Genomic DNA, 12,843 nt, shown 5'->3' on the forward strand with positions numbered 1-12,843 from the left:
AATCAGTTAATTTCCAGTGATTTATTAGACATATTTCTCATAACCGAAACTCCACGATATTTTCCTTTTTATGTAAAAATTAATAAAACTGTAGATATTAATAGTAATCAGCATCGCCTGTAAAGAACTGCAAATTACTCCTTGTTTCTTTGAAAATATAACCCTCACCCTTCTTCTTCACTTAGCTCCTTTCATCAGGTAAAACTGTTGATATTTAAAAGAAGCTGAATTGTTTTCACTTTTGAATTTTTGTACAATGTCATTTTCTCAAGCATAAGTTGTTGGGCATTTCATAGTTTTATATCAGAGATTTTTATGATAATTTGGACAATTAATATGTTTAAAAAAAATTGCCTCCTGTATAAAATGGCATTAAATAACAATTAATTACATTTTGACTGTGTTTGTATTTTAATGTGTAATATGCATCTTTCTCGATTTAAATTTAGCTCCAGCTCATTATAAATATTAATATATTTAACAACCTTTCTGAAAGAGCATATGTCATGCCATGTTGACAATAATAGGGCCCTTGTGAAGTGTACTTTTCAAGAAAAGAAAATTGCATCAAAACCATTAAGAAAGAAGTATTGTTCCCTTGAAGTCTGGAAAGTACATGTATCTGACAATTCAGATAGAGGATTTTTCCATCAAAATGTTGTCTGACTAATACTGAAAGAGAACAAGGTGAAATTTTCTTTTTGGAAAATTTTTCCAGCATTCATCAAGAAAGTTTTTCTTAAGAGGGATGGATGGTCTTGGTCATTTTTAGGCTATATTTATCTTCTTAAAATGAAGAGTTCCACATACAGATAAAGAAAAATGTCTAAATTTTTAATTGAAGATATTTTATATTTTCTCTCTTTTAACAGTGGCCAAAAATATCATTTTGAAAATTTTTAAGGGATATTTGATGGGTACCAGTAGTAAGTTAGCCACCAAGCCTCCTTAGCCTTATAGATGATATGGCCATGTAGCACCCACCTTAAACCCCCACTTTTTCAGATATATTGCTTGAATTAGCATGGAAGTCTGCAAAAGTTTGATCACCAGTGCATGGTCATATTAGAGGATGTATGGGATTGTTTTGACCAAGAGTAATAATGTTGGCTGGTCTGCCATTATCATGATTAGACTGCTAAGCAGACGGATTCAGCACCCCATTAGTCGTTCAGACCCTGACAGTGAAAACTACCTCTTCATTATGTGTCACCATTGTTTATTCGGGTCTCAGAGGGCAAATTCATCTTTGCCACCTATTTATATCCTGGGTGTACAATTATCTTGCCCTTATATTCCTAGAGTCGCAGTGACATTGTATAGACTGAAATAATCGTGTAAATAATATGATATATTGTACTTATTCCACTCGTCAGAATTTGTCTGAGGGATCTAGCTACATGGCCCATCAGTAGCCATTGGAGACAGTCCTGTACCTTTGATGTTTTGTGAAAAAGGGGGTGGTTATAACTTTTTTCCATAGTAGAAGCAGACACTATCTTTTTAAATAATAAATCCGTGAATATTCTGGTATTTATTATAAAAGAATGCGCAGTAAAGTTATTTCACCTTGTAATAGAAAGATATGTTTACTTTAAACCACTTAAGTTTACTTTTATGTACTTAGACTAACACCTGTATTGTTCAGTTAGTGCAGAAACTGACAAATATAGATTCTTCATGCATAAAACATAGAAAGGACAAAAATATTTCATCATATTCCAAGTTTATATGGTGCGGCCTTGGTTTATCTTGTTTACAAATTCCATATTTTAGTGAGAACTGTTATATTTTTTCTTGGAAAAAATGAGATGCTGATTTATAGGTATACTGTTGTTTTACAATTTTGAAATTTATAACAAACATAAGCATAGTTTACCAACTTATTATAAGTTGAAAAGTGTAATTTGGACTGTAAAACATTTTCCAAGCATTTTAGCTAATTAGATTTGCCAACTGCTGCAGTGGTAACATGTTTTTCTATTGAAATTGAAGACAGTATAATGTGTTGTTCTTTAGAATCTTAGTATTGTCAATCTATACTTTGAAACAATTATTTAAACATGCTCCTATTAAAAACTAGATGTATTCAATTCTTGTGCATTGTTTTCAAATGCCAATAGTTTTATTTTGCAGTAAACTACCTGGTCATATATAAAGGTATTCAGATCTTAAGATAAAAGCATCTTTAACCAAGGCCATTTATATAAACAAGATATCCATATATAAAGATATCAACCGAAACATAAGATATTAACAGTTATAACAATATCAGCAGACATAACCAATGTTATCATTAACAGAAGATGCATGTATCAACAGTAACCAATGATATCTGTTGCAAAATATATCAACAGGTACATGTACTTATGATATTTATGGCAAAAGAAATCAACAACAGTAACATAAGATATTTGTTGTAAAATATACCAACAGGTACATGTACCAATGGTATTTACAGCAAAAACTATCAACAGTAACCTAAGATATATATATTGCAAAATATGTCAATGGTAACCTAAGATATCCACAACCAACAATATCAACAGTAACCAATGCTATCCATAACATATTCAACGCTTACCAAAACATCCTTTACAAAAGATATCAACACTTACCAAAACATCCTTTACAAAAGATATCAACAATTGCCAAAGATATCCATTAAAAATATCAACACTTACCAAAGATATCCTTTACAAAGATATCAACATTTGCCAAAGATATATCAACACTTACCAACTTAAAGAATACATTAGTATGGTACAAGTATCAGGAAGATACTTACATAGATCCATGATCAAAGGTCATGATCAACTAGGCGGCTGAATGGTCAGTGAATTATACCATCAGATATACCTTCTTCTTTTTTTATAGATATCAATTGTATGACTGTAAACTTTTATTTAGGAAAGAAAAGTTACCTTTTAAATTTTGATATTTTCCTATATTTTTATATATGGCTCTTCTTCTAAAGGATATCAAAGCAGTCTAAAAATCATAATGGCCCCGACCAACCAGCTCTTTTTAGATATCAAACAGTATAAGCTCCAGTAAATTTATCAGAAAGTACTTATATTCAAACAGAAGATAGGAATTTACAATTATCTGTAAAATTATCAGTAAAATATGAACAGTAGACAATTGGATATCAAACAATAGACAATGAAGATGAGGAACTATAGATATCAGGTGACAGTTGATAGCAAACTGCATTTTTATTATTTGAAAGAGTAATGACCATCTTAAAGATAATAATTTGCTGTTCGTTAAATAATTGGAATTGTTGCCTAATATTTGACCTCTCAAAGCATGAGGGGTTAATTGCAAATCCATATTTGCATGCGATAAATCATTCAATTGTTAAATAGTCACATTTGGTCAACTCTGAATAATACTGGAATCTCATCAATAAATGCCATCTATGAATAAGAATCACTATCATTAACAATAGGTAAAAAACATTGTCTGTCTTTTGACGTGACACTGACACACTGAAAAATAGTAGGAGTATTTATAATCATTTATTCACCCTCGTATGTTAGCTGACTTGATTATCTTGTGTCTTGAACGGAAGTGTACTCAAAATGCTGCGTTTATATATTTTCAAGTTGTTGCTCCATTTCAGCAAGTATTCAATGAATAAATATCAAAACTTTTGTCAGAAAGTCTTCAGGAGGCTAGTCGATTAGTGGTTGGGCGTCTCAGGTCTGCAGTTGAAAAAGAACAAGCAGAAGACTCTAGCTGGCATGGATTTTATTAATTAAGCTCTTTAGAGTTCTCCATAAATGTCAAGGCTTTATTAATGATGGTGGTCGTCTGACAGCATTAGCTTTTGTTTCACTCATCACGAAAAAAAAAAGGCACAATGTTTGTGCAAGTCTTCAGTCGAACACAGCTGACCAAGGAAGCCTGACTAGGGGCATTCCTTAAAATTCCTTTTGTTAAGCTGTTTATGAAGAAAGCTTGTGGTATATTTATTCTTTGTCCATCTATCCATTCCTTTAAATTTATGAATCTTCCCATTTTGTATTTGTTACTCCCCATGAAATGATTTTTATTGGTACGGCCTTAATTTACTTTTATCCGATACAATTGCTTGTTATGATCTTCTTTTGAATATTAAGTCAATTTTGGTTAAGTTAGCTCAAGGTTACATAAGGAGTTGAAATTATTTTTAATTATTCATAATAATTTGCACATTAGAATTGAAATGTAATTAAAATTCTTCAAAACGTCAATTTTTCTATATCACAAAGTCATTTCTAGGAAAATGTAATTTGCATTTATTAATCTGAAAATTGCAACTGTGAATGCTTGAGTTACCCTTAATTTTTTCTTGCCCGTTTGGAAACGTTAGCACTGGGGAGATAGAGGGTGGTTTATAAAGGCCACACTGGAGCTTGTGCATTCACTGGAATATATGGTAATTTACCAAGACAGAATCAACTCTGCATAACTCCAGAAGGTTTAAATTTATTTTAATGAATGGCATAAAATTTCTTGCTGACTTCTGGTAGTAAATTTGAAAGACATGTTCATTTTTCTTCTCAGAAATTCCATTGTTTTGCAACATGGATCATTGTCCTCAGACACAAACATTTATTTAAAATTATTTTCAAAAATATTGCCAAGTATTCATAACTACGCAGTTGTGTCATGAAAAATATGTTATTTCATATGCTGGAAGACTGCACCTTATGTAAAGATTTATGGAGTGTCTAACTTTTGGGGGGGGGGGGTTCTCATACAACATATATACTGTAGATTCCTAAATATTAAACACATGAAGGAATAAATATCAGTGTAAAATCATGATGAGTTAAGTCCCCTTGTCAATTTATATTTTCATTACTATTTTTCTGACAGTTGTTAACTTAGTCCATATAAAATAATAAAGTTTGATGCCTGTAATTTGAGACTAAGAATTAAGAACATGGGTAAAATATGGAATCTATAATAGGTCCAGGAAGGATATTTAGAGATTTTTAGATTAATAGTGATAAACATCAGAAATTTTCAAAATAAAGCTTAAAACAATGATATTGTACAATCATCAGCCGAAGATGCAGTTTGATTTTAAAAAGCTCAAGTTTAGGTTTATCTCAATTTTCAACAGAACATATGATTGAAGTGGATACAAAGGACACATATTTCATAGATCCTACCATTTCATTGATTTCATTAGTAGCATAATAATTTGGGTCTTTTTGAAGTGAAGATTACTTGCTTGCAAAGGCATTTTGGCAGATAAATTATTGTGATTGACTGTAACTTTGAAGTATAGAGACAAAAAAGGAAGGAAAAAACTATGAATAGTGATTGTGCCAGAGACTCAGAAATGTTGAAAGTCAGATTCCAGTATATTGTTGAAACCGATGATTGGAGTTTTTGAAGATATTAATCAAGTAGAAAGAAGTGAGGAAAAAAAATTGTCAGAAAATCAAGAAAAGATAGGGAAACTCGAGAGATTTAATAAATCAAAAAGATAACGTCGGTATCAATTCATCGAGAGATCCATCAGTGTAGATCTGCGGATAATCACATCTGAGGGTGTGAACGGAGAAGGGACAAGTTTATCGGGGAGATTGAGAAGGGTAGATTAATCAAGAACACAAAGCCAAAAGCCAGAGACAACAAAGCCATGATTTCCTCCAGAATTCAATCCTTGTCAAATCCTGATGGATAACTGGGGATAGAGGTTTTGGGGGTCAGAGTAAAACTGGGGATAGAGGGTTTGGGGTCAGAGTTTTTGGGCCAAAGGTCTAATGATGTGAGTGGGGACATGCTAGTCTTAAGAGTTTAAGTAAGGTTTAAAGGAATTGTTGTTTGAACCAAATGTCCATTTTGTTTTGACTGTTTCATGGGGGGGGGGGGGGGAGGAGTGGATGCTGGTAAAGTAAAATGGGCAATGCATATTTATTACTTTAAGGTCATGTAATTTAAGTACCGGTACTTCTACAATGTATCAAATGTTGATCTAGAATTATGGAAAGGGCTAAGAGTTATAGTTTCAAATTGTTTTAAGTTTATTAGGGATATTGAAAGTACTCAAAGTGTAAAATGGGCAATGCATATTTATTACTTTAAGGTCATGTAATTTAAGTACCGGTACTTCTATCAAATGTTGATCTAGAATTATGGAAAGGGCTAAGAGTTATAGTTTTAAAATTGTTTTAAGTTTATTAGGGATATTGAAAGTACTTAAAGTGTTTTAATGAAGGAATTGACACTAGGAAGAAAGGGTGGTAAAAAATGTTCATAAATAACGTAATATAGCTGTTTACATTTCCTTGTGGATCAATTCAACTATATAAATCGGTCACACTGCATAGGGAAAATTTGAATTATACTTATTCAAAATCATCTGTTTTTTAGAATATATTTTCCAATGAAGAATTAGGGTGTATTCGTTTGCTACCTCTAGATTTGGACCTGAATATCTCCAGCAGATCTCCATTGTCTACCTGCTATTAGGAAAGTAGACAATGTAGATTTACAGGAGATTTCCATACTGAAAATGAGCAAATAAGGATTACTCTTGCAGCTCTCCAATCCACCAAACGAGTACCGGTACACCCTTAGAGTATTTCATATTGTAGATTCCTAATTTTACGCGAGAACTTCATTCCTGGATTCCCCCATTTTGAATCAAATTGCAAGAATATAAAATGGCAAACACAGGACTTCTATACCAATTTCTTATAGTTCTCAACTCTCAGTAAATAAAAGTGAGCGAGATTTTAGATTCTGCAAGGCTTGCTTCTCGCGATTTTATACATAATATGAATTCCTTGCGTTTAATAAGGAATCTACAGTAGTCATTTAATCCAAGATTTATTCTATTTTTGACAAAAATATCTAGATGGTTATTAATGAAACATTTCATAGGGCATGGGTTTGAATTGATAGTATTGACACTTAACTTTTGACATCTAAAAACATAAATCATTCATTGCCAAAAAAAGTCAATCTTTCCATTTTATAGCCCAGTAAACCTTGTATAATGGAATTGATTATGTAGATTTTTGTTTATTTATCTTTATTTCTTTGTCAATTGCACACACAGGTGAATTTAAATGATTCCTAATTGTTTCACACCTGGCTGAATTCTATCATCTCTCTGCTTGGGTGAGCCGATCAATATCAGTTTTATTGAGGCAAATTTTTATATGGTCTAAGGGAGACTACTCAATCGAACCATTTCTACAGTATTGCTCAAAAGTTTTGTATTCTCATTTTGAAGAAGGATTTTGAACACATTTTTAGTTCAGAGCTGAAATGATGTAACTTTTATTGCCTTAAAAGCACCCCATTGTCTCAGCTCTAGTTTCGATAAAATATTCTTAATGAAATAAGGACCTCACCATTTTTAGATGGTTGTGAGATAGAGTCCATTAATTGATATTATTCCTGATTTAGAAGAAAGTTTTGTTACTTTCATGGTTGACTCTCAGAAATCATCCGGAGATCTCACTCTCTGTTATTAAAAGACGGCAAACCATAAAGTAGTAATAGCCCAAAATTCAATACCAGCGTGGCATCCAAACCAAGATTTATTTCGCCATAAAAGAGTTTTTTCTCCTTGCAGTGCATTATTTTATTTCGCTGGGTTTATGTAACATGCATCAAAATAAAATTATGAGCTGGACAGAGGTTCCAGCGAGATGCAGATGTAATTGTTTTCGTCAGGTCTGAAGTCCTCTAAGGGTTTTAAATGGAGAATATCTCCGCGATGCAGTGTGAATAATTTCTCCGCTCAAAATAAATTTTGACAGCTACTCCTTATAAAATGAAATTCCTTGAGGATTGCACAATGAAACTTTCCCTAAATGACCTAGTTGCAAAAGCAGCTCCTTCACACTTGATGGTGTTGTTTCATAAATGATTAAAATATTTGCATTAGTGCATTTTTGGAGGGGGCCATTATTTGAGTATAATGATGGACATGTGATGTAATGGCGGTGTCTTGATGGATCTCGGTCCTCCCAAGTGTGCCATTGAGGGATGGAGGATTGTACAATAAACTGGCTCTATACAGATTGTATCAGATGGCTTTGTAATACCAGTATCAGACTTCACAGTCACTCCAGGCCAAGCACATTATCCTCTAGGAGTGTGAACCCCTGGTCCTTGGTAGGGACTTGGGTTACTAAACTGTCTGCATAACGGCCAGATACTATCTCAGATCAGATATCAAATTCTTGATCATTGCTGTAAATCATGTACCATTGTATGAAGCAAGAATGGGAGGAAATCTCGCTTGAATAAAAATCCAGGTTTTGATTTCATTTAATCTTTCTGGTTTTTTTTTTCTTTTCAGAAAAGGTCATCTTGCGGAGCAGACAAAAGGTGCACTGAGGTAAGTAATGGGGATGATAAACCCTGTTCACTTGATATATTTCTAGAATGCACACTGCATTATTGATGTGCATTTGACCAAAAATTAATTATTTAAAATTTTGTCTACATTTTTTAATTCCGATATATAATTTATATTTCATTGCAGTTTCCTAGTTGGTAAAGATGAGCTGCCAATCGCAGAAAGAGAGGAGGGGCCAAATCACAGACGTCATGGCAACACACTTATCAGTCGATTATCAGAGTCATCAACATTTCAAAGAATCAATAAATCCTTACAAACCACACCCAAACACTTCCTGTGTCAGCATAGTTATGGATGTGTACATTATGTCACCAAGGTACATGTAATTAAGTTCATTTATAGAGGTTAAAGGTCAAAACAGGTCAAGGTCATTTAAATGTTTGGCCTCCATTTTATTCATATTTTTGGTAAATTGTGATGCATGCCAATTAATAAAGCAATTTTTATTTTTGATTAATATTGTGATTGGAAAACTGGTGAATAGGAAAAAGTTATTTTGCCCACAGTTATGAACACTTTTCATTCATCTGAAGTAAAATCATAGTGAATACTATAATTAATTTTAGTACATGTGATTTAAAAAAAATCAATGTTCAAGAATGAAATAAAGTTGTTTATGATACATATAACTCTTCAAGGAATCAAGATATTTTAACCTTTACTTTTGAAATGAAATGTTTTTTGAGCAAAAGTTAATTCTTAACCAGGTATAGGACCGTTGTAAAATTTAAACATTAGGAGAGTTTTATATTGTTCTTTGATTCATTTCTTTACAGAGTTTTATCAAGATGTTTGGACTTGGCTACTTAGTTCAAGGAGGAGTCAAATTACTGGGTGCCTTGCCCAGGATATATAGAAACCCTAGTGCTGTATGGCATGCCATTAAACATCAAGACAATTTCAAACTTGGGGCATTTCTGGGGTGCTTTAGTGCCATTTTCAAGGTATCATGTTGTCAGATTGAAATGAAAAACTATATGCATATGTTGTATTTCATTTCAAAATATTCAGAATTTATTTTGTAAGAATTCCTCACTACACACAAGAGTTAAATAATTGTTAGCTTATTGTTGTGGGTTTTTTTAGATTGTGAATTGCCTGCTTCGTTGGCTTAGAAATAAAGATAGTGAGGTCCATGGCTTGCTAGCAGGATTTTTAGCAGGATGGTCAATGCTGTGGTACAAGAGTTCAACCATAGCATTATACACAGCATATAAATTAGCAGAGGTGCGTACAACCAAACATATGTAGCTTAAAAGACAGCGTATAAATTTGCAAAGTCAAGTATAACAATAGCTTTATAAACAGCATAGAAATTAGCAGAGATGTGTTATGTTGTGGTCCAAGAGTTCAAGCATAGCAGTATACACAGCATGTAATGTGATTAATGCTGTAGAAAAATTTCAACTACAGCATTAATAATGCTGTAGAACAAGCATTAATCACAGCATACAAACTAGTAGAGGTGTGTTATACAAAAGTTTAAACATAACATAATACACAGCATAGAATCTTGTGGAAAGAGTTTAACAAAAAGTTTTTACCCAGTGTGTGTTTGTTTTTTAAATTTCTTATGCTTGCTATATACATCCACATTAAATCTTAAATCCAGCTAATTTTAACCAATTGTGGATGCCTCTAATTCTTCTGAGGTCAAAGAGAAATCACCCTCATGCTTTTTATTATGTTTTAGGTGCTGTATTTCAAGGGTATCAGCAAGGGTCTTCTTCCATACATCCGCTGTGCAGATATCATCATATATTCCATATCAACTGCCTTTGTCTTTCATGTAGTAAGTAAAGTGGGTATTTATATTGACAGTAAATTCGAGTACATTGTACATCATCTTAATAATCCCTATAAAGTCATTAGATGGTTAAAGGTCAAGGACATTGTTTTTAATTGAGTGGAGATTCTAAATAAATATAATATGTAATGTGTTTTGATCTATCATTTTTAGGCTGTATTTGAACCACACAATCTAAGGCCTGCATATTGGAACTTTTTGCTCAAAGTAACAGGGAATAAGTAAGACAATTATTTAGAGCATGTGGTAATACAATTTCTATTTCATCAATTAATACTGTGTTAAAAAAAGCAACAAATATGCTCAATATTCATAATACTTAAAATTATTTCAAGAATGATCCAAGGTCAACTTTACAACCATCTTTACTGTAATTCTGAGTTTATCTTGCTGCATTTCCACGGCTTATGTGATTTTTTGCTAATTAGCAATTTATACCTGTGCAATGATAAACTTTGTGATTGACTAGGTTTGGTACAATGAACAGAAGACTGCTGGAGCCACTGTACAAGGATGCAGCTAGAATCGCCCCTGATTTCTGGCCAGACTACGACATGAGGTACACTAGTCTCACCAAAGACTCGCTGCTACGGAGAAGTTAATCGGAGCCACGCCAATTCTTCCCAACATCAGCACTGTTCTAGGCTGATGTATTTTTTTATTGCTGTGCATTGTCTCTTATTATTTGAATTTTCTTGTATTGTTTTTATTGTACAAAAGATGCAATTTTTCTTTTTCAAATTATGATTTAACAGAAATGTAAAACCCAGTTCCTCAATAGAGCATATGATGCATCTTATAGATACATTTTTGAAATAATTTTCATTCTCTCACACATAGAAAAACAGTCAAGTTTAAATGTCCTCATTATTGTATGCATGCCTTTTATAAATCCTGGCATGATATCCCATGTTCCCAAATTCTGACCTGCTGGGAACATCTTTTGTCTTAGATATTCATTCAGAATGCATATTTGTTTGTGTGTAACCTGCAGTCACATGGAGATGTGCCGCTGTCTGATCAGACAGAGGGTATATCAGTCAGTCCATTTGTAGGACTATAATGAAGTAATTGTTCAGTTTATTTTTACACCTGTAATCTGTATGATCTGTTTGAGTGGAGTATTTTATCTATCTCAGGATTAATAATTAACGATTGTGTAATAATTGATGAACCAATGATAATGATGCATGAATGATCCGCACGTGGATATTGATTTACAGGTGTCTTACCTGTGTCTGTTGAAGAGTACATTTACAACCTAATTAATGAAGACGCTTTGTAATTTAAACTGGATGACACGAGCACAATATGTATACGCAGTATTGGCCATAATGCATTAAGAAAGCAAACAACTAATAAAACCAAAAACCAAGATTCCCACCTGTTTTATTTTTCAGTGGTATAGATAGTAGAAAATTTACTGAATGGAATAGTACATTTTATTTTATTTTTTATATTTGTAGTAAAATTCCAACATCTTTTTTTAAATTAATTCGTTGAAAGAATTGTTATATATGCATAGAGGGTAATATGCCACTGTAAATATATACATGTAGAATGCAATATACAGAAGTGCCAAGCAGACTTAATAGAAAGCAGTGCTGTAAAATTTAGTTTGTGGAGGTCAGAGAGACATGAATTGATTTCATTGGGTTTGTGTTTTATTATTTATCACCATTTTGTTCAGGTACATATGTTTCTATAATGTATTGCGTCTTGACAAGGATGCATTATGCAAGTCCAAGAAATGGTTTTCTGTGATAAAATTAAATGTATATTTGTGACAGTTCATTTTATATTTTTGAGATTAAATGAAAATATAATTTACGCAATTTTTGTCGTTATTTTACCAACAATCATTAAGGTGGTTTGGGACATCTGTCGATATTTATGTGGATTGATTAAAAGTATATTATAATTAGAATACTTTCACTGGTTTAGAAATTTCAAATATTTACAATTTTTAGCCAAAAAATGGCTTTTAGAAATGATTTGGAGAGGTAAAAATTGTAAAACCCCCAATGGGATTCGAACTCATGACTTACAGATTCATAGTAAACCCTCTAACTTACTGCGCTATGCTGTTAGGTGACTATGTTGTGAAAGAATCTACTTATATAATAAGGCATACACTTCATTTTACTGTTTATTTCAATAAACAATGTCACAACATGGAGATGTCCCAAACCACCTTAAATTGACAGTTTTCATATTCTTGATACTGTAGTACACTGTATATCAATTAAGAAGGCTGAATGGCTCTTGGAGTCATTTTTAGACTTTATTAATCTCCTATAAAGAAGAGCCCTGTATAAAGATAAATTCAAGTTTTCACTTCCAATCAGGAATGAAAAAAAATATATATTTATCATACAATTGAAGTACCTTAAATGTTGTAAATAAAGTATCAAGAACATTTTTTTTTTAAAACCTCTTTGATATCTAGTGTGAGGTTAGTCATATAAAGTAAAAAAGATTCAAATGGAATTACTTAAAGGATCAAACACTTTTGATTTGTTATATACTGAATTTGTTATTTTATTTCAATTACTAGCTCTCAGTTTATAATGCATCATAAAGACTGATTTCATCGTAATCATTAATTTGTTATATAAGCATGCATTATCACGGAAATAGTATTTACTTC

At 32.3% G+C, this 12,843-nt stretch overlaps 1 protein-coding gene across 2 annotated transcripts in view; it reads left to right on the top strand.

Moving 5' to 3' along the window:
• Positions 1-12,023, top strand: part of LOC105334063 (transmembrane protein 135) — a 52,228-nt gene extending 40,205 nt beyond the window's left edge. For both annotated transcript variants that reach the window (XM_011437364.4, XM_011437363.4), the window contains exons 7-13: positions 8,324-8,362; positions 8,510-8,702; positions 9,163-9,330; positions 9,473-9,613; positions 10,080-10,178; positions 10,347-10,414; positions 10,663-12,023. In XM_011437364.4, the coding sequence (XP_011435666.2) occupies positions 8,324-8,362; positions 8,510-8,702; positions 9,163-9,330; positions 9,473-9,613; positions 10,080-10,178; positions 10,347-10,414; positions 10,663-10,795 (841 nt within the window). In that variant the 3' untranslated portion in view covers positions 10,796-12,023. The remainder of the gene's footprint in view (positions 1-8,323; positions 8,363-8,509; positions 8,703-9,162; positions 9,331-9,472; positions 9,614-10,079; positions 10,179-10,346; positions 10,415-10,662) is intronic.
• The last annotated feature ends 820 nt before the right edge of the window (positions 12,024-12,843 follow it).

Source organism: Magallana gigas, chromosome 9, assembly GCF_963853765.1.
Source record: "Magallana gigas chromosome 9, xbMagGiga1.1, whole genome shotgun sequence".
NCBI lineage: Eukaryota > Metazoa > Mollusca > Bivalvia > Ostreida > Ostreidae > Magallana > Magallana gigas.